Below are 27069 nucleotides of genomic sequence, written 5' to 3'. Positions count from 1 at the left end.
TCTCACTACAACATGCGACAGAAATTGCATGGACTGCAACATCCAACAAAAATCGCATGCATAAACAAGAAGAGCTTTAGACTGAAAATATGCTGCTGGAATTTTATTACTCTTCTGGCTCACTTCACCTTATTTAATGTAGCAGTGCTTACGAAGGTTTTCTTTCATCATCCTGACGTATTACTGGTTTCGCACAAGTTAACATATGTTTACAATGACATTGCCTTATTTTTAGATATCAAGAAGAATCCAACCAAACGGGATATATATTGAATACTGTCACGAAAAAGTGAAACATTAATCTGCATTGGTGAATGTTATAAAAATTGGCAAGTGCATGCTCGCAACCTCAAAATTACTGCAACACTAGTATTTCAATGAAATTAATGCCACTCTCTGTCCTGTCTGTTTATACTCGTGAGACATGGTCATTAATCTCTCACTGAGTGAAGTTAATGTCCAATATATATGAAATAAAATACTAATAATAAATAAGTAAATATTTTAATATCATATTTACTCAAATCATTCAATCATAAAAGCAAATCACTTTCTTCAAGAATTGACTTTTCTCTGCCAGCCCTGCTAAATTTTCACTTTACATCTACTGATTTATACAAGGGGTGGCCAGAAAGTAATTTCCGATTAGTATGAATCCGCAAACGCCAAACACCGTGAAAACTGGTAATTGCTGCGAAGTTACGTTTAGGAATGTGCAGTGATTTCTGGACACATTTTTCGCCCGTTCGAAATATCAAAATAATGCGAATTTGGCATAAAATGCGAATTGTTGGCGTTTTTAGCAATTTTTTTTAAAGAAATGTCCTAAAACAACGAAAAATTCCATGAAATCCAACATTCTTGTCTTTTGTAGGCCATGTTTGTGTACATAGAACATTCAAGTTGTCCAACATTTTACTCGAGTAAATTGTAGAGTTATACGAACATGGAATAATTCCGACATACATTAAATCATGTATTTCCCACGATTTTTTCAACTTCTATCAAAACCATTTGCATCACAGAGCAAAGTGGCAGGGTTCTAACTGGAGATCGAGTGCATATCGACCATCACACGGGAGCCACATCTTCGTATTTGTCACACAAGATATGTTTTGAATTACCAATCTAAGTGCGCACCATCGGCATTTGTCGAGCGAGTAATAATGGAGCTCAGTCATTAGGGCATCTGACTACTATACGAGAGACCTGGGATCGATCCTCTGTGGGGGAGATTCGGGGTGTTTTCCACCTATTCAAAATGCTCCGGCGCCCACCCAGCATCATATGAAGCTAGTACCTTGAGGAAACTTTGAGGGATAAAGGTAGCCAGGAGTGTGGTGCTGATAACATCACCCCTACCTTCAGCCATGATCAGAAAAGTGATGTGCCCTAACTCCACACCCCTACTATACACCTTTAATGCAAAGTGCAGGGGAGCACTTTACTTTTACTTCCTCAAAAATCTGTTCCAACATATCAAACTGTCACGAAAATACGTAGACCATGTGACCTACAATTTAAAATAATAGTTTAAAAACACAATGGAGTATTACGGTTTGGTATATTTGGCAGATAAATGTTCTAAAACAAAAACGCAAATTTTGGGAAATGTAACACGAAGAAGTCAAAAAAAGATAATGCCAGTTTGTGGTGCCATAATATATCGGTATCTGTCACGTGAGATTGATTGATTTTAATTTTTTGGGTGCGTCGCCACTTATGGTCATTATGCACCCTTAAGTATATACAAAGAAAATTCCATTATCTAAAAGCTTACCTTAAAATTAAAAATAGGGTATGGAAAATAACTTTCCCAAAATAACTTTCAAGATATCAAACTCTCACGAAGAGGCGTAAGCCAAGTGACTTACTATTTGAAACAGTAGTTTAAAAACACCATGAAGGTATAATTTCAGATATTTGCCAGAAAATGCGCTAAAATGAAAATGTGAATTTTGGGGAAAAAAAAAAAAATCCACCAATTTGAAAAAAAAATAACAAGAAATCAAGGTCCCTACCGATTAGGCATAAATAATACAAGAATATCGGTTGAAATTTATTGCATTAGTAACAGTGAGTCCTATCCTAATTTTCGTCATAATCACTACTGTTGTTCTGGTATTTGTCGTAGCATGGCACTAAATTTTGTATGCCCATTGTATATGTGTCTGATAGCAAAGACTGGAAATATCTCTACCACAGTGTAACTACCAAATCATTGCCCTGCCAGAAACCTCTTCAGTTAAACAAGGAGATGAAAGTCGGTACATTCAAGGCCAGGACTGTACAGGGAGTGGTCCAAGATCTCTCACCTGAAGTGATGCAAAGGGCCCGTGTGTACTCAGCTGTATGGGGTTGTGCACATTCGATTGGCCTTCCGTGAATTGTCTGCACCATTGTCTGACCATACTATCACTCACAACGTCTGGTCTGCACACCTCACACGATTGCTGGTGGCTCTGTGCCAAATTCTGAGCATGCAATGTAGGCTACATTGCAGTCTGGGGGAGACTGTATGAAATCTGCAATCTTTAACCTAGATCTGTCCTAGAATGGCTACATTGCAACTGTACCAGATTACAGCTACATGCCACTTCTTCCTGCCTTCTCCGACCACTAGTACTGCGTATAGGCACCATTGGAGCTTTTTTCAGGATGCCCCTCGTATATGAACTTTCAGAAGCTTTTATTATTAGAGTGTTCCTGTTTAAATGTGTGGTTAGCTAAATCAGCTACCTATACAATGCAATTCTATAAATTCCTTGCGTTAAATTTCTAATACCTACATACATACCCTTTCATCAGCATTAATAGTATAACTGCATGTTGTCAGTTTCACAGTACTTCACTTAGATATACTGTACTGAAGCAGAAATCCCATTGTTCGATTCAATTGTTTCACTTATATGCAAGAGTTAAGTTGTTTGCTTTACAGAGAAGAGAGAAGTAGCTATATGCATTGAAAAATGAGTCCGCACTCATGGTTCTTGCAAGCAGAGGGTTCCAAACCTCAGTGGAAATATTGTGAAACGCCCTTCCTTGCCTGGGAAAACAAATGCTACCACTACCTAGATAGAGGCGGCAAAATCTCCCTCGGACAAGTGAAATAGAGTTATGGTCCAGGTTGAGTTCGTGTATAGGGACTGGTGACCAACAGTACAGTGCATAGCGATGCGATTAGCCATATCAAACAAAAAAAAAACAAAAAAAACATATACTTTCAATTACCACCTCTTTACCTGTAGCCGGGAAGCGGCTAGCTGCACACCTGAAAATCACGGGTAGCAACATGCGTACGAAATGATGTAGCCCAAAAATTAACATGAAAAATAAAAAGTATATTCTATTCATAACAAAACAAAACTCAATTTGTTACATCTCCCCCTCTTTCGCTTACACATTTATTCACAGAATCAATCTTTACGGGGTCATCAACACAAAATGATACATAAAATGTACAGGTTTTATGACGACAGGCCCTAATTATTTCATTCACATTTAATTTTACCTTGACTTTTGTCTGATCAGGTCATTTGTGATTTTTGCTCCAGTGCTACTCAAATCCTAACCAGCCCTTACTTAAGTTCACCTTTAAAAAAAACTAGGTCGGTGCGGTGACAATACATTATTTGTCCAGCATAAACAAAGGCATCTCAACAGCAATTACGCTCACGTGGGTGGATGTTTTCCTTTCTCTCTCTCTCTCTCTCTCTCTCTCTCTCTCTCTCTCTCTCTCTCTCTCTCTCTCTCTTTCTCTCTCTCTCTCTTCTCTCTCTCTCTCTCTCTCTCTCTCTCTCTCTCTCTCTCTCTCTCTCTCTCTCTCGCGCGCGCGGCTGGTAGGCATCAGGCGACGTAGCACGTCGTTTCTTGGGATGTTGTAGGCAATGGTCAGTGTCTCGTCTGGCATCGGGCGAATCGAGGGTAACGCCCTCTTCTCTCTTCTTCTCTTAGCCCGCCATGATTTTTCATGTTCCTTGTTTCACAAAAACTATAAACGGCGTAAGATTATCATGGAAACACAGTCTTGCTTCGACTTCCTCCAGCGATTGAGGTAAGCGCACTCGTATCGACTTACTGCCTATCACACACTGATGTTCACGAAACAAAACAAAGTCCACGGTATACGGAGAGGTAGCACGGAGGTGCTCTCGCTACAAGAATCGCGGTAAAACTGTGTGTCGAAAAAGCATGTCCTTCGTTTTATCCGGATTTCGAAAAAGGACGCTCTGCGGTCGTTGAAGGGACGCTTCCGGAGAGGTCATTCCACTTCGCTCCATTGTCTCCCAGGCTGGACAGGATCGTGTTTGAGGTTTGGTTCCTACGGATTAAGCTACCGTCTCGTTGGCGCCCAGAGCTCAACTGCAATCTGTGCCCATAAACTGATCGATTACAACCAATTCGATCTGGCATCCGTAATTCTTGCTTGATCGCGACGAAACTCCACACATCCGTCCTTGCACACATGTTGCTGCGCTGGTAAAAATTCCACACAAATCCGGCCGCCGGAACCAGAGATATTTAAATGGTTGTCGTTAAGGTCGAATTTCCTTAGCTTTAGATGCATAACGTGACCTTTCAGGTGCTCGCCCGTCAGACTCGCGACTTCCTTTCTTTCTCCCGTCGGCTTGGCATATCAAATATATATTCATACAAATAAAGACACTCAACACCTTGATTAAACACATTTTTTACGGCTAATAGTAAGAATAATAATAATAATAATGAGACGGTAACTCTGACTGTCACAATATCAACATATAATACCGAGAATGTATAAGGAGACTGATAAATTACAAATTGTATTTCTTAATCATTCACTCTTATCTCATTTAGTCGTAACTTTAAAAATAATCAAGCATTTTATTTTAAACTTACTGCGTATGACAAAATTCCGTATTCCTTCCCTAGCTTGTGAATTGTAATAATTTTCCAAATTCACTATTTTGCAGTTTGAATTCAAATCATAGAGAATAGAAAACTTAAGTCAATTTCATAGAAGATAATATTGGTACTTAACAAAACCATACGTGGATCTGTTTGAGTTTATTATTTCTATTTGCAAAAACATCGATTTAGTTTAGTTTGTAATTGTCATGGAAAAATGTAAATTTTGTCCTGGAAAACCTGGAAAAGTCAGGGATTTTCATTTCTGCTTGTTTGTAGCCACCCTGGTTGATATCCCTCCACCCTGGTCACCAAACAAATATCGCGAGCTGTCGCACACACCACTACCACCAAGAAACCTGCCGCCACCAACCCACCTGCTCTCATCACCCAATATCAGTTGCTCTTAATTTAGTTTTAACTTGTTTAAGCTTGGAGAAAGCTCTCTCTCACACGTACAGCTTGTGACAGGTATAGAAGAAAAGCGCTGCAGTACATAGTAGAATGCAGTAAATATCTTCTTTCTCCAATGACATCAAAAAATCGAAAAACTATAGACACTTGTTTCATCAGCGATAATGCACACGTTTGTACCAAGTAATGGCATTTTCAACTTCTTACAAACTGCCTCTTATTTTCTCTCTTATTGAAATATCTGTCTTTAATTCTCTTTGATAAAGCAGCCCATTAGGGTGTGCCTAGGCACACCCCGTAGCTACTCCTATGCACACTACACTCTCATCTTCCCATTCTCCATAGTGATCCTGAAACCAAAAACATCTTTCCCGACAAACCCAGAGTGGTTTTCAAATGCCCCCCTAACCTCCAAAACATCCTGGTCCACAACACTCCCTCACCACACAACCAACATCCCTCTGCCCATAAATGCAACCGCCCTAGTTTCAAAACCTGCTCCATTCTTATTAGCTCTCAGACCCTCCAGGTGCACATATGTCAAACGACATATTCTTTGACCCCCCTTGCTATTTGAAAAAATTGTGTTGACCCCAGCCTACCCCCTTGTGGGGGCTTAGATAGGGAATGGTTGTCCTCAAATAGTTTCCCCCTGAACATAATGGAATACGTGTTTCGCCATTTTTTCCTATTTACAGCCATTCTCACAATACCCAGGGTGGGGTGAGACTTTATATATTTATTTATATATATATATATATACACACACACAGTATATATATCACTGAAAGATAAGCAATTTCTGTAACAAGGATGGTTTTGCAATCAAAGAAATTTAATAAATACTTGAAAATGAAGTGTGCAAATACAGGGAAACCTCATTAATACAATGTTCAAGGGGCCAAAAAATGTCAACTTTGAATTAAATGACTTCAAGTTATCCAAACTTTTCAAGATGGCGCCTGTTTTTCAGATGGAAATAATGGCTTCATGGATTTTTCCTCCCTCATAAAACAATCTGCGAAATGGGCATGTGTCTTTCTCAGATGTTGAAGCAAAGCATCCCATCAAATTTTCATCGCATCTGGAAGTATTTGGACAACTTCTTCTCTTCTGTGTACTTCATTGTATTTGGCTACCTCATGCAAAGTGGTCAGTTGCCTCGTGGTACCGATGCTTCATCACTCGAATCGTAGGCTGAATACAACTGTCGAAATCTGCACACAACAAATTTTTTCCAAACTTATAATTCCATTTGATTCATTATCACAAATTGTATACCCACACATTACATAATTGCCTCAAGTCATGGTCTAGCGACGCAACTTGCATGCTACTACGAACTTGCATGCTATGTTCATTAACATGTCAACTCTCCGTAAAAGGAATGGTGCTTTGCTCAGTTGACTCTCAAATGCACTGTGTGTGAACTGCGTGGTTGGAAGAAGAGAACTTGCATACATGTTTTTTGGTGTAAAGACACGGAGTTGATTAGTCTGCCATCTGGTGTTTCCTAGGGGTATTGTTCCATAACTAGTGAAACACAAGACATATTTTTGCACCAGTAGTGGAGAGTCAGTTGTGGTCAGTTTTCACGGCAAAATTTAATACTCTTTTTGTAAGTAATTTTGAAGTCGTGATAAACTCATCACAGAATGGGAAGAACTTTGGATTAAAGGGTACTTCGTATTAACCAATATCATATTAATGAGGTTTTCCTGTAGATCCAAATATGGATAAGTTAATTGATTGTTGAATCGGTTTTTCTATTTGCATGATGTACTTGTTATGCTCATAATGAGATTTGTTTGCTCAGGTGTATTTGGTTCTGAATGACAAATTTATTCCTATTGTATTACTTGTTATAAATACCATCATCTATTGCATACACTTTTCTTGCAGTGATACTCCTGTAAGGGAGGTAGTGTCAAGTCCTACCTACATGACCCCTCAAGAAGTAAGGTAAGATATTAAGATGTGCAGTGGAACCCTAATTCTATACATTTAGAATTCTACATTTTCTTGCTATATACAGTGCATTCAATTTAAATTGTACTGCATGAATACCTAATAGAATCTGTGGGTACAATTTTAAAATGAACTCGCTGTACATTTAACTTTTCATGGTCCCAATGAAACCAGTTGTTATACAATTTTCGTGTATTGTGTTTTTTCCAACGTTTTAACCCTTAGACGACGAAGCGAGTTTTGCCGGAAAATGCACGAACGACGAAGGAGTTTTCAGCGGGAATTTTAAATTTCCGCATGCTTTTACATAAATGTTTATATCTCTGGAACTAAGAATGCTGGAGTTACAATTATAGCTAGTTTTATTCAGTACACATGGGCTATAAGTCTGTGGCATAAAAAACAAATTTTCCGTTATCAGTTAGAAGAAGAAGAAAGAAAGAAAAATTGACTTTTTTACCAAATTTGAAAATCGCGGGCCCCTTCATTCGGCAGCGCCGGGATGTGAATGTGTAAACTTGTACCTGCACATTGCTTAATATGTTAGGCATTATCCTACAAAAAAATCACGCAAATATTAAAGATATTTTCTGAGAAAAAAAATATTTTCCAATGCAAAGCACCAGAGCTTTTCCAGCAGGAAATTTGAAATTCGGTGTACGTACATTAATTTTTTTTAACACTGGAGTTACAAATTATAGCTAGTTTTGTTCAGTACACATGGGGCTATAAGTCTATGACATAAAAAACAAATTTTCCATTATCGGTTAGAAGAAGAATTAGAAGAAGAAAGAAAGAAAAATGGATTTTTTCTACCAAATTTGAAAATCGCGGGCCCTCCATTCGTCCAGGAGGGATGAATTTGCATCCATGGGAGCAGTCACACCGTGGTTACCCTTTATACTGTAAAGCAGTAATCTGTCAGTCCCGTCCCGTTGGTTTTCGCCATGTCAAGTCATCAGGTTCAGATCACTGTCTCTGTCTGAAGCCATCCCTGTATCATTGTCAGAGTTGTAGTTACTCAACGCTGTAAGGTCGGGATTGTTGTCATCGTCTGGTTCCGAATCCGTATCTAATGCACACAACTCTTCATCAATATCACTTAGTTACAAACCGGGTCTTGCCATCTTACACACCTATTCTCGTGTTGAAGGGGAAGGAAATGGAAAACCGGCACAACACTCCACTATTGATCTATATAAAAAGTCGACACAAGACCCCACAAACAGTCCGCCACTGATCTGTATAAAAAGCAGATACAAGAGCACACGGTTCGCCACTGATATATATAAAAATCAGACACAAGGGCACACAAACATTTTACCACTGCAAAAGTACAGCGGACCACTTGTAACCCTGCAAAGACAATGAATTCGCCCTTCAAAAAGCCTTCCTGAAAAGACAGCCACCAGCCCCTCCCCCATACTCTCCTCCTGTGGGCTGGATAAACACGTCATTGAAGCCAAAAATAGCATAGCATGGCTGAGGAGAGACTGGAAACCCTTTTCCGACATGCTGACGCCTATTTGGAAGTGAACGAAGGCATCGTACAATATTTTGTCCCATCGATGTGACTTCTCTCAGCGACCTTGAACCCCCCCCCCCCCACCACGAGACTTGGCTGCCAGCCCATTATCACTGACATGTGAAAAGGGAAACCGGAAGATTATTTTAGTGCGTTCATTCCCTTGCTAGAGGAGCCTATGCATATCCCAGAAATGAGAAAATAGAGAAGAAAAAAAAATATATAGAACGTGATTTTCGGAGAGCTGGCCTCCTCCCCCCATATAACCGAAATGATATTAAACCTTGCTCATTGTTCATCACATACCACATGACTCATGCAGAACTCAAAACATGTATATCCGAACATAATCAGAGTCACAGTATGTCCAAGAAGTCAGATACTACACGCCAAAGCATCTTTTCACCTATAGGTGACAATCCGTCATTGGCGTAAATACCGGCTGTCACCTATAGGTGACGGGCCGTCGTTTAAGGGTTAAGTTCCCATAGTCACAAACAGGGCCCGATTAAGACGAAATTGGGCCTGATGCTACAAGGTGAAAAATTTACTACTTCGCACTCGCCGAACATAATAAAGTGGTAACAATCGCCAAGATATTGCAAAAAAATGCAGCTAAATTACTAAGTAAACTGTTTAATGTAAAATTGATAGCCTTAACTTGAAATCTTCAGTGAACAATAAACACAACAATGTTATAGTTACGTCACAGCGCAAATAATAATAGTAACTGTATAATAAGTAACGCTGTGTCTAGGCATCTGAAATTGGGGCTCCAAATTTCATTCTAAGATTTATTTTCAGGTTAATATAGCAAATGAAATGTTAATGTGCTAAATCCATCAACTTCGATAGTGTGTGAAATATATATCTTATCTTTCAATCATATACTCTGAAACTTCAGCATCAAATATAAATGACAGAAGCTGACCACAAGAAAGCATTATTCAAATTCTATATTGAATTAATTATTACAAACATTCTGTATAAGAAGAATACACTCAAGTACAACACTTCATACTCAATAAATCTCAATACCATTAAAAAAAAAGTGATTTCCATTTGAATGTATGATTACCTGAAAAAAGAAACCTCATTCTTGATCATTTTATCAACTACTCTATAACAGCACTGGAACCAAGTGAGTGTCTTGAAACCTGTAGATGACTGTACAATAGGGTGGAACAAATTATTTTTTTTATTTCTAATAGTGTGCAAAAGTTGTCTTTTGATGTAAAAGAGACAATAATAAAATTTGATGGTAATCGGAGCATGTCTTGAGGTGCTGTAAGTACGATAAAGTTTCATAAATTTCAAATTTTTTGCTCTATTTCAACCTTTTTCTCTAGTTTCTTATTTGCACTATATAAGCCCAAATCAAAAAGGTCGTAATTTTATGCCTTTTTATTAATAGAACAAACATTTTTGGGGTTTTTAAATTTATGGTGAGGATAAAAATAATTAATTATAAGTCAAAAATGTGCAGGAAAAAGAGCTGCTGCAGCAATAGCAAGTGCTACTTTGCAGGACTTGGGTTTAATAAATAATGATGACAAAAGTAAAGTAATGGACCACATGAAAATTAGAGGAGAAAGATCAAAGAACCGGAAAAGATGCATTCAAGACAGTCAAGGTCTAATAACCCAAAATAGAGGATTATTTTTCGATGAAAGAAAAGACAAGACAACAATTATTCGAGAAAAGAAAGGAACTAAGTTTTACAAAATGGTTAACTACAGAAGAGCACGTTTCGCTAATAGAAGAACCAAACTCAAAGTTTTTAGGTCATGTAACACTAATATCTGGTACTGGAAAATACATTGCAGAGAGCATAATTGAGTTTTTACGAGATAACGAACAACTTTTGTATTTTACCGTGATTGGATGTGATGGAACCGTTGTAAATACTGGAGTCAATAATGGTGTGATTTCGTTGTTGGAAAACAAAATAGGAAGATCACTGCAAAGGTTAGTTTGCTTATTCCATGGTAACGAACTGCCTTTATGCCACCTTTTTTGTTCTTTAGATGGGAAAACTAAGGACTCCAATGAGTCTAGTTAAGCAACTGCAAAACTGTCATGAGCTTCCTGTGGCAGTGGCAGCTCGAGGTCTGGCTCTATGGGTGTGCACTTTAGTCTCGCATCGAGAAGTGTTATACCACCCCTGTCAAATACTCACACCCATTTTTGCGTACATAATGATGCTTAACATATTGGCAACCCAAGTTTTGATCACCTTTCACTGAAAATGAGGCTATGACAGAGTTGTATTTTATGATTTTTTAACACTGATTTTTTACAAATTTCAAATATTTCAGAAGTTATCCAGCCAATCACGAGAAGAGCGATGTTATTGTGCAATATGTAATTCAGCATTCAACAATCTGACAAAATCACTCAAAACATAGAAATACCTATCTACAATATCAATACTATTGTCGATTGTAAAATATTTCATAAGAACTTCCTTCTCTGCTCCGCTTATATTAATGAACAAGGAGAATCGTAAAAACATTGGTGTACCAAGGAAGCCGATCCAACTACCACATGGAGGAAATCAATTGTAATCTATCTAGCTGTTGTTTATTTCTAATGACAGACTGATCGAACCAACAAATCAAGGGAATTCAAGATAATAATAAATCTTAAAGAAAATTACAGTACTCACTCAGTTCACACTGCCCTGCTTTGTACTTCAGAATTTTTCCTTCCCTTCTGCCTTATCCATATATTGCTGCAGTTGCTACAGGCTTTGTAGCTAACTTCCCTCCAAAAATTCAACAATGTTAAATATTAAGTTTCTGCTTTCGCTATGTACAGTTTCCCTATTCATCATGAAATCAAACACTTTGCACTGAAACAGGTACGAGCTTTTGACAGCCCTAAACAATTTTGCAACGCAGAACAGACACACACAATGCAAGAGAGCTGGCTGATTGATGTACGCTCCCTCCATGCGGGTTGATAATTCGGCTACTGCGCCACAGAGACAGTTTATTTTGGCCAAGATGCACTTAAAAAAAAAGGCAATATCAGGCATGTTTAAAACACCCGTCTCGCTTTCAGTTGCCCTCCTCACCTTCCTCCTTTTTTACCCCTGTCATGCTCGGGACAGAATCGGAGGTACAATATACCATCGAAATTTCCCTTTTCTAAAAAAAAATCCCTCAATTTGCAATGATGTATGGGTTGCCTCGACTCTGTCACACGATCTCGAATGGAATGGGTATGCAACACTACATTTGCTTGCACAATGATCGCTGCGTTCACGGCTTTCCTAAATGATGCAACCTCCCCTTGCATGGTGCACAAGCCAAAGTACCCAATCAGCATCCTCTACGCGACGGCCGAAACAGCATCATAGGGAGTGAAACTAACACTGTGTTCAAGCCTCATGCCCCAAGCGTGGCTCGGTCTATGCAGGTTGATATCGGTGATCGTACGCTTCTCCACGACCTCTCTTGGTGAAGCGGCGTGGGAACACTTCATGTTTCGAAGGAGATAGAGTTCAATGAATAAAGAGTTCAATGAATAAGTATAATAATAATGTTTTGCATTATAGATTTATTTGGGTGTGCAAGTGCGAATGTGCAGAAGCCTCTACTGTGCTGTGGTACCCTTTTTACCAATTGAAAGTAACCTTCCCTCATTAGAAAATATAATTGATTTAAGTACAGATCAGAAGTAGTTAATGGAAATGTGTATTGCTGTATGTAGTGGAAACTGCTCATTGGATTTATCTTTAAAAAACCCTGGAAAACTTGCTAACTCCAGATGGCTTACATTAGCAAATCGAGTACTTCTATTGTATGTGGCCACTGAAAATCCTACTATCAACCTTCAAATTCTGGCAGAGTTTATTGTAAAACTTTATGTACCTGTGTGGTTTAACATTAAGTTGAAACCTTCATGCTCTAATGGTTCTAAACATCTCTGGAAGCTTATTTCTTGCTCACGCTATCTAACTACAGATCTTAAAGAAATACTAGATCCAGTTATTCAAAGAAACGGATACTTTTCTGCTGCGGAAAATATTCTTTTGTCCATGCTATGTGATGATCGCGAACATACAGCCCCTGGCCATATTATTAGACGCACCACAATTTTTTTTGAAAATAAGATTTTTGAAGGGGAACTTGTACAAAATTGACCATTAGTTATCTGAAAAGTTTCCTGTACGTTATTTGAACCCTGGCAAATACGAGTAATACGTAAAAATGCACTTTCATGCAAAACATTGATAACAATAGTAATAATAGTACATAGTAATGTAATTCGACACAGTGGACACTTTTAACAGTTCTCTTACTTTTCACATTAAAAATGTTGCAATGGGGTTCTTTGTGGCTGAACTTTTGATTATTGTAATGATCAATATGAAAAGAGGAGGTACTGTTGTTGTTACAAACAATACAATACCGCCAACACCAAACGTCATTGTTGTTGAACGAACATGCCGCAGTTCAATTCAAGCTGAGTTGAGAGGAGGACGTCTTGCGAATAAGTGAATCATATTTGTGTTAAATTTTGCAGTGATATTGTGTTTGTACACTGTCAGTATATTTTTTTAAATTTAATTATTAACATTAGGGAGTCATGGTAAAAAAAGTGACCACACCGAGAAAGATTGCCGAAATTAAGACAGTAATATAGACAAAAATGTTCTCTAATCGAGAGATTTCTCGAAGATCTAATGTGTCTGAAGCATCTGTGAGGCGAATAGAGAAGAAAATTGAATATGGTGGAGAGTGTGAGCCACAAAGGAAATACAGATGTGGGCGTAAAACAATTTTTACTCCAAGATCCTTATGCTGTTTGAAGAACATTTGCCTCAAGAATAGATTTGCGAGTACAACGGAACTTGAAGATAAACTTGAAAAGAGTGGTGTTCGTGCATCTGAAAGAGCAGAAAGGCTTAGGCTTTCTGATATGAACCTGAAGGCACTCAGACCCGCTAAGAAACCAAAATTAACCCCTGCTATGATTCATAAACGTTTTCATTGGTCAAAAGCTCACAAAGAAAAAGATTTGAACTTTGTAGATCTATTTGCTTTAGTGACGAGTGCACGTTTGAAATCTTGGTGAATAAATCTCTGTTTGTGAGAAGACGTCCAGGTGAAAAATACAATGCTGGTTGTGTTGTGCAGACTGTCAAACATCCAATAAGAGTTACAATTTGGTCAGTCATTAGTGGCAAAGGTAGAGGACGTCTGTATTTGGTTCAAGGAACAATGAGGCAAAAACAGTATAGGGAAGTGCTTAGAAGAAAGTTGCTACCTCAAGTAAGAGAGTGGTTACCAAATGGAGAACCGCTTGTATTCATGCAGGATGGAGACTCATGCCATACCGCAAAATCAATAAAACAGTTTCTACAGAGTGAAAATGTTCCTCTCCTGCCCTGGCCAGGAAGATCTCCAGATATGAACCCAATTGAAAAGGTTCGATACCTAGTGATAAAAGAAGTGGCAAAGCAAACAATTACGACAAGAATTGGCCTAATTGAAAAAAATAATTCAAGTGTGGAATCACCATCCTCATATGAAGGAGACAGTACAAGCATGCATTGATAGTATGCCAAGACGAATCCAAGTACTGATAAAGGCCAAAGATGGCTCTACCAAATATTATAATTGCCTTCCCGTCATATGAATTGTATAGGTAATATTCAAGAAACACAGTAAGAAATTATATTTGTAATTATTAATGTGTCAAGTAATTGTTGTTTTTTGTTAAGGTTCACATGTAATCAATGTAATTATTTCATGTAATAAAATGAAGAATGAAAAATTGAAAATAAAAAAAAAAATCGGCGAGTTAATAACATATCCTTAGAATTTTGCATAAAATTTTCAGGTGCGTCTAATAATTTGGCCAGGCGCTGTATAAGGGAGCTTGGTTTGCGCAGACTTCTAAAAGCAAGAGTAGAGAATAGAGGTGGTATTAGAAAGTTTACAATTCCAAAAATCAACTTTGACGCTAAGGATTACATTGATATGATCCCATGGAATGACATTGAAATCACAGAGCCCTCAATGACAAAGTATATTTCCAATGATTCCCTTAAACAATTCATTAAGGAAACATCAGAATCAACTGTTGTGGAGAACCCATTAATTGACTTTCCCAGGTTTCAGTGTCGCACACAAGCCGTGGAAAGAGTGGTTAAACTAGTTACTGAGTCATCTTTGTCTGTCTGTCTGTGGATCATCTTCAAGAGAAGGTTTTATTAATGCAAAAATTGTATCTCAAAAGAATATGCCAACATTCGATACCAAAAAAAAAAAAAAAAAAAAAAAAAACAGTTCAATGTGCCAACATAGTAAAAAAAAATCTTCAAATGTTGGGAAATTTTTAATCTTGTCAAGGATTTAAGTGGTTTAATTTTTTTTTCTCATTATAAAGAATTTTTTGTATACATGTACGAGATAATAAACCATTTACCTTGTTTCATTTTATTTAAATTACTGTAACATGTGTTAACGAAGTATAATAAATTGGTAAAAAATGAGAAAAATACAAAATTTTGCCCTAAAAACTATTTTTATTGTTTATAATATTTTGTGCAGAATGTTTTTTATAATCTAATAAACTTCATTGTTACTAATTGTATTATTTCACAGTAGATGTGTGCAAAACTTAAAAAAAATATACACAACCAAATTTTGAATTCTCATTAAATTTTAAAAAAAATCAAATTTTTAGGCTCTTTGCGGCACCTCAAAACGTTGTAGTAAAGCAATGAAATTTTTTAATCTTTTTTTTCTGAATCTAAAATGCAACTTTTGGCCGCTATTAGAAATCCTAAATCAAAAAAGGAAAACTTTTGCCAGTTTTCGTTCCACCCTACTGTACAAGGCCACCATTTTCCCATGTAATGATCACTTTTTAACTGCAGATTGTGAGAAATATTAATTGTTGTGTATTGCACAATACTTTGGAAAGTATGTTTAAATATATTTTGTGTAAACTTTGCACTGTTTCTAACTTCACAAATGTTTTTCTGATTCCAATATTAACATGCAGAATCACAAATATACTCAACATTATTCCTCATCTATCAGTTTTCCACTTTGTTCTCTTAATACAAGGTTCGCCCTTAAAAGAAACTGAACTTTTTTTTTTTTTTTTTAGGAAAGAAAACAAGTAATTACTTTCAAATGACTTTATCACCTTCAAAATAATCACCAGAGGAGGCAGTTCACTTTGACCAGTATTTGTACAGGTCTTGGAAACACTGTTGATAGTCATTGACAGTAAGTGTTCGCAAAATATGCGTAACATTTCATTTAATGTCCACGATGTCGTCAAATCTTCACCCTTTCATAGCCATCTTAAGCTTGGGAAAAAGGAAAAAAAAAACAGCAGGCGATAAGTCTGGAGAATATGGAGGGTGATTGATCACTGTCACTGAATGCTTAGCAAGGTATTATTGTGCAGACAATGCAGTATGAGGCCGAGCATTATCGTGTAACAAAGAATTGGCCAGAATCACAGAGGTCCTTCCAAACCCACTTCATCCTTTTTCTGAGTTGACCAAGCACTTCCTTGTAATATCACTGATTGATTGCTTGGTTTTCAGGGACAAATTCATGGTGAATCGGTCCTTGGGAATCAAAAAATGCAATCAGCAGCACCTTTGTCTTCGATTTCGACATCCATGCTTTTTTCTTTACGAGCGAGAACTGTAATTTTCACTGCACACTCTTGTCTTTTTCTTTCGAGGTCATATTGTAAACACCAGGTTTCATCTCACCATACACTGCCCGTATCATCTGTAACATTTCGGTAAACGATTTACCCAATTTGTATCAAAACTTTATGCTGTAACATTGTTCCATCTTGGTGCACATATTTTGTACGCTGCGTGCACATGACCTGCATGTGATGCATGCTTGCTCCGATACCAACTGCCTGTAACAGGTTAAAACATTCACTGACGGGAAGTTTAGATATAGCTCTTTGCAGTGTTGCCAGAATACGGTACCTTTTTATTTGGTTCTTTTTATTTGACAGTTCGGTGTCTTTATGGGCAGACCTTGTATTTTGAATGAATGTATTTTTGACTTCACGTTATAACCAAGAATGTAAATCTTTCACCACTGTTTCACATCAAGTTAAGGGACCTGAAGTTGGTCTGGTATCAGTACAAGCTAGGTCCACCATTTGCCAATAACACAGCCTCTACTTTTTGATTAAGACTTTTCACCAGGTTGCAGTAAAATGTTGACCAGTAGTCGCTTCCATTTCTCCTGCAAAATGGCAAACATCTCAGTGGTGCTGATTGTGCAGTTTGGTCTGGATCACACCCGGTGCTCTAACTCATCCCACAGATGTTCAGTGGGTTTAAGATCAGGGTTCCGAGATGGCCAGTCAAGTTCATTCACTGTCATCTGATCAAACCACTTGGTAATAACAGTTGGGCTGAAAAGTTCGTAGGCTAACATAGTAAAAAATATTTTTTTGACAAAATTCGATTTTATTATTGCCTTTGAGGGCGATACAACGATTATAGCGGTCATACAATTTTTCGATGCCATTTTTATAGTACGATTTCTCTTTAGCCTCAAAATAGGCCTCAGTTTCGGCGATTACCTCTTCATCAGTGCTAAATTTCTTTCCAGCGAGCATTCTTTTAAGGTCTGCAAACAGGAAAATTCACTGGGGGCCACATCTGGAGAATATGGTGGATGGGGAAGCAATTCGTAGTCTAATTCATATAATTTTGCCATCGTTTTCATTGATTTGTGACACGGTGCATTGTCTTGATGAAACAGCACTTTTTTCTTCTTCAAATGAGGCCGTTTTTTCGTGATTTCATCCTTTAAACGCTCCAACAACGCTATGTAATAATCTCAGCTATCTCGATCAACTTCACTTTACGATCATTTAAAATTATTTTGTGGACTTTTTTGATGTTTTCGTCGGTAACAGCCTCTTTGGGGCGTCCACTGCGTGCATCGTCTTCGATGCTCATTTCGCCTCGTTTAAATTTAGCAAACCACTTCTCAACGGTTGATTTTCCTGGTGCAGAGTCCGAATAATGTTTATCAAGCCAAGCCTTGGCTTCAACAGTATTTTTTTTCGCCAAAAAGCAATGCTTTATTAACACACGAAATTCTTTTTTATCCATTTTTTCACAACAACAAAAACTGCTTCACTCACAATGCTATATCTCACGAACTAATTATCCGGCAGCTGTGAAATTTATACACGTATCTTTTGTAGGTTAGTACTAAGTAAAAATCACATGGATTTAATTCTAGTAACGCCATCTATGAGTCAGCCTACGAACTTTTCAGCCCAACTGTTAGCTAGAGGCACATATTTTTGGTAAATAAAGAAGCAAAATTTCGGTACAAAAACAGAGTCGATTTCGGGTTCAAAAGCTGTAAATAAAATAAAATTTTGGTGTTATAGCGGTGAATAATCACATCAAAAGTGCTATATAAAATTACATTTTGGTTTTAAAATTGTGAATATAATCCTAAATTTGATTTAAAAACTGCACTTATTACACAAAATAAACTTATCCCTTCTAATAGCACATTTATGTAGTTACGAGAGTATTAAGTTTATTCCTGTGTAAAGGGGTCCATTTTTGCTTCTCAAATATTTACAGCAGAATTAACAATTCTCTGTGAATTGCATAACTCACAGGATACTTCAGACTTCAGAAAGTGTTGTGTTGGTATAATAATGGTAAGTTTCATGTTTAAGAGTATCTTTCGCATTTTGCAGTTCATTTCGCATTATTTCGTGACAAAACAGGGTAGGAAAATGCACCTCACACCTTTCAGAAACATGAAAAATGAACATTACAGCATGTTATTTTATATTTCGTATTTTTGTCAAAAACTAAATTTGCATGCCTCTAGTAATAGCTCTTGTTTTATAGACAGCCATATTGTCATGCTAGAAATAAAAATGGCCACTTCTGAACTGTTGCCTCAAGGTGGGGAACATGGAGTTGTCTAATATTGCATAATAGGCATCAGCATTTAGGGTTCCAGGCACCAGAACCAGGGGACCAACACCATACAATGAAGAATGCCACAACATGTAGCATGATTTGTCTGGTGAACATGCAGGGCGGGGAAGAAGCAGTATCGGTCTTGCTGTGAAGAATGCTTGAACATGGTGGTTAGGCATTATCCTGCTGTAATTAGTGTCACTAGTGCACTGAAGTAAGGGCATGACTTCTGCCTCTACAACTTTCCTCATGTAGCGGTTGCTATTGACAATGCCCTCGATTCGTAGTAGTCAAGAATGTGAAATATACCCAAGGGCACCCTACACTATCACACCTGCTGTTTGGCCATTATCATGCTGGACAATACATGCTGGAAGATTGTGCTTACCACATTGTCTAATGCATATGCGGCTATCATTGTAGTCCATGTTAAATTGGGACTCATCCGAAAACACATGTTGCCAATCTGCACACCATTCCGTTCCTTTCTTGCTCCTTTCTCTGGGTATTACTTGTAACCATTTTTAAAGCAGTTCACTGTCCAATGGCATTTTGGGAAACTATACCCCATTGTGGTGTGGTGTTACACCCACTGTTGTGCAGAAAGACACACAACAATACACCATTGCCAACACTATATTTTGCTAAAACAAAACTCATTGAATCTTGCTTCCCATTGTTTACAATGCTATCCACTAACATGCACCGTGCTACCTCTAGTGCAGAGTTTTGCCCCACCCATATATTCTGGACATTGAAATTTGGTGAGAATTACAAGGCAAGTAAGAGGAGTGAAGCGAATTGTAAGTGGTAAGTGGTAATATGGAAATTCCCTGTGTTGGTAAATATTGCTGCACATTATGCTCAATGAATTTCAGAGAGAGGATAATGGAAGATGCATGGAATAGTGTACATTATTAATACACTGAAGGTAAGTGCTAACTTGTCTGCATTTTTTTCTTTTTTTATTCTGTTGATTTTGTTGATCAGGGTAGAAAAATGCACCTCACACCTTTCAGAAACATAAAAAATTAACATTGCAATGTGTTATTTCACATTTCATGTTTTCGTCAATAACAAAATATGCATGCCTCTATGTATCAAGTTTCATGCCACTCTTGTGAGGTAAATTACATAGTGTAACAATGTGTCCAAATTGTTTATTTACAGAAATGCATTGAGCAGGGTGTGCTCGGAAGATATGAAGGTTTTGCAGGAACTCTTCCCTATTTTGAAACATGCACCAGCAGGAGATCCCTCGGGTATATTTTTTATTGATGCTGTTGCTGTGTCACCCCCAAAATCAAGACCAGTAAGTATTACCATTTTCTTAAGTATGCAAGAAAAGAAGGGGGTGGAGTGCAGAACAACTATGCATATGTTTGAATTTTGTTCTGCCTGAAACTTAAATACAGTCACAGACACTTCTGGGTTGTAACAACCCCATATACTTTCAACAGAGTCGTCATGACTCAAAAGTGTCCATGACTGTACATTTCAAGAAAAAGTGAACATGACGTTTTCTTTGCCTGGAGAGAAGTACAGAAATGGATGAGAGTACATGTTGGTTTCCAGCAAAATTGATTGGTCATTGGTAAGAGTAGATTATTTTTCTCCATGCACCTACCCAACTAATTTCTGCAGATATAATCCTGTGCTTCAGTACGTATAATGTGATTTCTTTCAGCAGCTTCACTGCAAACAAATTGACAGACTCTCTCATATGCTTGTGCATGTGCAAGACACCACAAAGCAAAGGGGCCTCCCCGATGGCGCAGTGGTAGCGTCGTCTCCTTGTAATCAAGGGGTCCCGGGTTCGATACCCGGTGGAGGCACAAGTGGTTCGGATCCCACTTTAAACTGTAGGTCCAGTCCCAATTAGCCTTACTGTGCATAAAGTGGACTTAAAACAACAAATCAACCAACCACAAAGCAAAGAGAGCAGATGTGTGGAAATTTCTGTAAAAGAATGCAAGCTTGACCAGGAATCAAGCCCAGGTCTCTGGCATACCATGCCATTGCTCTACCAATTCAGCTGTGACAATCTCACGTGATGCCAAAAACCCAGGTTTGAGACCTGCGTGAATCTGCATTATTTGCTTAAGTGTGCCAAATTATAAGGCAAAAGAACAGGTTAATCTCTCGTAAAAGTTAAAAAAAACCAACATGGATTTTACATGTTTCTGTGTTATCCATTTAATGAAGTTCCCAATAGAGCAACATTTTTTTTTCTTCTGGATTTTACATTTTCTCCGCATTTGAAGTTTTTCAGCTTGGTTTCCTGCAAGATGTAAAAATCGAGGTTCCACTCCATTTAGCTCGAAATTTACCTGTGCAAAGGAGGAAGAATCACATTCACATAAAATGCATACATGGGAAAGCCAGGAAAAATTGTGTGTCATTTTATTTCAAACAAGAGTTTAATTCATAATGCTGTCATGAAATATAAAAACTATTAATGTAAAAGCAGTACCATAATTTAAATTGAATGCAAATGAAAGTAAGTTATATTATGCCAGACTAGTTTATATATTTTGTTTAGATGTTGTTTTATTACATTTACTACATCATTCTCTTAATTGCAGGCCAATTACGTAAATGGTCAGGTACTTGATCATTTGCAGACTCACACATATCGAGATGTGGTGCAAAAGTGCCTTGTGCTGCGTAATATAATTCAGGCTGTTAAAGATGACTCCACTGATAACTTACCTAATGAGGGAAAGGTAACTCATATTTTCATTTTATTGCTTTTATTATTATTGTTATATAATATGTAAGATTTGAAATTATTACTGAACTGTGAGGTCCATTGTACTGCACATTCCTCCATGTTGTGACTAGTTTTGTCAGGTTGTCTTACAAATTAGGTCTCCGATGATGTTGATTCTGACAAATAAGCTGGATTACCTGTAAGTAGAGGCATGCAAATTTCATTTTTGACGAAAACACGAAATATGAAATAACATGCTGTAATATTCATTTTTCATGTTTCTGAAAGGTGTGAGGTGCATTTTTCTACCCTGTTTTGTCACGAAATAATGCGAAATGAACTGCAAAATGCGAAATATACTCTTAAACATGAAATTTACCGTTTATATACTGACGCGACACTTTCTGAAGTCTGAAGTATCCTGTGAGTTATGCAATTCTCGGAGAATTGATTAATTCTGCTGTAAATATTTGAGAAGTAAAAATGGACCCCTTTACACAGGAATAAACTTAATACTCTGGTAACGACATAAATGTGCTATTAGAAGGGTTAAGTTTTTTTTGTGTAATAACTGCAGTTATTAAATCAAATTTAGGATTATATTCACAATTTTAAAACCAAAATGTAATTTTATATAGCACTTTTGATGTGATTATTCACAGCTATAACACCGAAATTGTATTTTATTTACCGCTTTTGAACCTGAAATCGACTCTGTTTTTGTCCAAAATTTTGCTTTTTTATTTACCAAAAATATGTGCCTCTACCTGTAAGGAACAGAAAATGCCAGTCCACACTGTTCCAGAATCAGATTACTACTAACAAGAGCTTGGAAGGGAGGTTTGTTAACAACAACAAACAAAATTAAAAAGTTTTAGTTTAATGCTGTATAGAATTAATATTACAAAAATATAACATGATTTCATCAGATTCTTCTGTATCCTTCTTATTGGGTGGTACAGCCAATACAGCCATTAACTCTGTATTAACTCCCGTGTTCTCTCTTTATGAATCCTTTATTGATACATTTACAGTGGTATCAATACAGGCCTAGTATTGAAGTAACATCATTAACCATCCTTTCTTTTTAGGGTATTGTGGCACAAATGCATGGGGACACCTTGAAAGAGAAATTACATATTGCATGGCAAGAACTACAAACAAGTATTGATCACTTATTGGACAACGAAATGGGTCACACTACTGGAGGGAGAATGGGACAAGGAATCAAGCAGGTGAGAATCTTGTTCTGTGAAGTAAGTACATACATTATGTTTCAGTGGTTTTATGTAATCTTTGTTTAAGCTTATCTTTTAACATAATATAAATATCAATTTTTCTTGTTTTCTCTATGAAGAAATTGTTATTAGTATTGTTATTATTAGTATTATTATTAGTTGTTGTTGTAGTTCTAACTAGCCATGAATTTTTTTTAATTGTTACCGGTGTTCATGGAAGAATGTTATTGATTGATTCAAATTAAAATTTTGGATATGTCAGCACTTAGGCTATTTGCACCCTTCCCATTATACGGGCCAAGGCCCTTACAATAGATAAAAAATCATCATGTGTGCCTAAAATCTGTCTACCCATGGTAAAATGAGGCTGTATTGAGCACTCGGCACATATATGGGCAAAACACAGGACAACACACAACCATACAAAGATAATCTCCCCGATGGGTTAGTGGTAATGTTGTCGTCTTGTAATCAAGGGTACCCAGTTTCGATACCCTGTGGAGGCACACAGTGCTTTGGATCGTACTTTAAACTGTATGTCCACTCCCGATTAGCCTTTCTGTGCATGAAGTGGACTTAAAACAAAAACTCAAATCAAACAACCCTACGAAGGATTTTACTGTCTGTAGGACCAGATACCAGAGCCTCGTTGAACTGCAAGACTGCAGTTGCGGAGGTGAAGTTCGTGGAAATGAGGTTAACATTTGGGGTGTTCAGAAGAGCATTATGACATGCTTGTACTCTTTATTAGTTATTGCAGCTGAAATGTCGGCTTTCAAGAAAGTAAAAATCTATAAAAACAGAAGAATGACCAAAGGTGGGGAGTTTAGCATCGCGAAATGAAGTGCATGCACCAAAAGACATAGACAGTGGTAATTCCATGTCAAATCAATCAAGAAAAAACTAAATTTTGGAATTTGATGTCATGGATTTAACTAATTTTTGGGATACACATTTATTATCATCTGAAATATAGAAAATATTTTTATTTTTTATGTTGCCAGTTTTGGAGTTATTGAATTTTGAAAATTGACAAAATTGCCCAAAAACTGCTCACTGCTGAAACTTTAAATACAATATGCAAGAGACCTGTTTCAACTACAGGGCTGGGCATGGTGTTATTTCAAAGTGTATGAAGAGGGACAGAAGTGGATGGAGAAGTAATGAGGTGAATGGAAAAAGATTCCAGGAGAGATGAGAATAATTAAGCAACGAGGAGATGCGAGGAGAAAAACGAGATGAGAGAAGAGGAGTTTGGAGAGGAGGAGACGAGATGAGAAGAGGAGAGTGGAGAGTAGAGTAAAAGAGAGAAAAAGAGAAGAATGAAAAGAAGAGGAGAAGATTGCAGTGAGACAAGATAAGAGAAGTGGAGGAGAGTGGATTGGAGACAAGATGCGAGAAAAGTAGGGAAGGCGATATGAGATAAAAGCAGAGGAGAATTAGAAGAGAATAACAGAAGGGACTGGAGACAAGAGGAGAGAAGAGATAGTTGCAGAAAATATTGTCTCGGCGTCAAGAATTGATGTATTTAACAAATTATCTACATGAAATATTCAATATCATTTTGAAATGTATTTGAGAATGTAAAAGATCAGTGCAAAATGCCGTTTGGTTGAGTTTAGAGTAAGATAAAATCTTCCATGTAAGATATTTTATTTTACGTGTGATTATACCACTAAAAACATGAATGTAATTTTAATATTTATAACAATTATCCAATTTTTCTCCACTTCTCGGTTCATTGAAATGGAGATTTTGTAATTTAATATTTCCCCTACCCCCATCATTAATTCCAAACTGAATTATTCCGTTTCACATGGTGTGGACAATGAACACAATGGGATACGTCTAAAACTTACAAAAATTTTCTGCCATCGGATGGGTTTGAACCTACAACATCAGGTTGACAATCCTTAACGGTAACCACTACCCTACAAGCTTTCGCTCCTGAAAGTAGGTAGAAGGAGCTGACCAATGTGAAATGTAGATGCAACTCTCCTCCTACATGTAATGTGCAAAGAATACTTGTTTGTGACAAAGAAAACGAAGGTAGTACAAATCGGCGAAAACATTTAATGGAGAATTGCACATGGTGAAAACTTTTCATTTGATATTCACGGAGGTATCCTTGCATTGAACTGGAGTGGGAAAAGGGGCAAAATTAGTATGTCCTGAATTGCCACAAATATAAATTGTTATTTCATTAATATTTGTCAATGTCTTTGAAGCAGTACACAATAATACCAATAATCAGACAACAATGCTGCAGTAAGATGAAATTCTTGAAGTTACTGAATGATGTACAACAATGATGCTCCCAGTTGATCTACTATTCAACAATCGCACACAAGCGTTCTGTTGGTTGAAAATAACAATAATAATCAGACTACAATGCTGCACTCAGATGCATTTATTGAAGTTATTGAATGATGTCATTTAAACTTGTTAAATATTTTTATACAGAATATAGTTTTTTCATTCGAGATTTTTAAAAAAATAACATTTTACTAAAAGTGTCTAGAATTAATGCCACTACGGTATATACTGTATTAAATGTATATGTGTATATTTTTATTTTATAATCATATAATTAGGGATGGGCCGATATGAAATTTTGGCCGATAGATAAAGTACCGATATAAAATTTACTGATACCGATATAAAATTAGATATGGTACTTGAAGAACCTGAAATGTTCATTGATCTCCTTAACAAATGTGTGTTTTGAGGTGACTGCAGTGCAAAAGAAGTTATTTAGACAATTACTTTTTTGAAAGTAGGGCATCGAGATTATCCATAACAATTACAACAAAATGGCCGAATTTTGCACTAAATTATAAGATATTTATCGATATATGAGATCGGTAAAATAATCGGTAATTTTACCGATACCGATAGAGTACCAATTAATAGGTCCATCCCTACATATAATGTTACTACAAGGACTCACCGTCTTTCCATTGTCATTTAAAGTTGGTAGATACAATATGCGCCACCCTGTATGTTCACCTCTTGGGCACCTACTTGGCTACCATTGAATCATGTGCTCATGCAGGGTAGCTGCTCGCTGGGAATTCCTTGAATTCTGGGAATTATGCGCAAATTATTTGCTTTGGGAATTCTGCATGAATTCTGCTTGAATTTTTATCCATAGACGTGAAAAATTGCAACTTTTATTAATCCAAATCCCATTGAATTTATACATATGAATGCCCTGAGGCAGTTTTTTCACAGTTTAGTTCCTATTTTTATCAAGGAAGGAAAAGAAACCTGCATGGAAAATAAAATTATCCCAATCCGTTTACTTTGTTAGTGTCCTTTACAGATCATTCTATCTGACATGTGGAAAATCATTGCAAGATAAGATATCTTGAAATTGATTACGTAAATTTGAGTTTGAAATTCTTATACAATTAACAATTTTTTGTAGATTTGTATATCCTGTAACATTTGTGACTTGTGCTTGTAGATATATTTTGAGTCTTAAGTATGTGAAATGACACCTTAAATGAAATATTTTAAATGCATATGCCGTTTATTTGAATTTTTGGATACATTGGAAGTGCACATTATTGTTAATATATTTGTGTGTGTATGTGTGGTGATATGCGGTAATATGTAAGGTTGAAATGGAGAAAACATCTGCTTGTACCATTGAATTTTTGGAGAGTTCACCTTGAAAACTGGGAATTATACTTGAATTTTATCATGGTCCTAGATTGGCCACCCTGTCATGAGCATCTACCTATTTTTATTAATACTACCAATTATATCTTGCAGTATTAACTTTTCCCAGGCAACTGAAATTAGGCACATTCAAAGGGAAGGCGCTGTTTATTCTAAACTAATATGCATGTCTTACCTTCCTTGTGAAATATTGCATCATAGTTAATTTGTCTCCAGAACATTAAAGGAAATAATACTTTTTCCTCCGTAACGTAGCTACTCTCTGGCAAGTAGAACCGTAACTTTTGTTATTGCTTTGTAATGTAAATCTTCACAAGCTTAGTTTAATATTTGGCACAGAAAACTTAAAAATTCATAGAACATTAGTATTATTTATTTTTAGTTGATGCTTGGACATGCTCCTGAATCATGTGAGTGATGCAAATGTACAAAACGTTTGCAACACACTATTTTAGAATGAGAAGAAAATGCTCAAAGTTGCTGTTATGAAATTAATTTCCAGTTACCTAGGTTTTGCATTTTGTTTGTTACTTTTCAAAACCTTGTGCTTGTTTGTAAAGTTCAAAAATTATTTTTATTTATTTAACTAGTTTTCACCCTTGGAATATATTTTTTGTTTTGTCACTTTCTAACTGTATTAATTAACAATGAAGTGTAAAGTACTGTC

General features: G+C 36.8%; 1 protein-coding gene across 1 annotated transcript in view; it reads left to right on the top strand.

The window, feature by feature from the left end:
* The window catches only part of LOC145993867 (DNA-directed RNA polymerase I subunit RPA1-like), a 381417-nt gene that overhangs the window by 40773 nt on the left and 313575 nt on the right, over positions 1–27069 (top strand). The window contains exons 6-9 of the mRNA XM_083129730.1: positions 7204–7263; positions 19935–20076; positions 21350–21490; positions 22569–22712. Of these exons, the coding sequence (XP_082985856.1) occupies positions 7204–7263; positions 19935–20076; positions 21350–21490; positions 22569–22712 (487 nt within the window). The remainder of the gene's footprint in view (positions 1–7203; positions 7264–19934; positions 20077–21349; positions 21491–22568; positions 22713–27069) is intronic.

The sequence above is a fragment of the Lepisma saccharinum genome, chromosome 10, assembly GCF_977018435.1.
Source record: "Lepisma saccharinum chromosome 10, izLepSacc3.1, whole genome shotgun sequence".
Classification (NCBI taxonomy): Eukaryota; Metazoa; Arthropoda; class Insecta; order Zygentoma; family Lepismatidae; genus Lepisma; species Lepisma saccharinum.
This window is presented reverse-complemented; position numbering and strand designations above follow the sequence as displayed.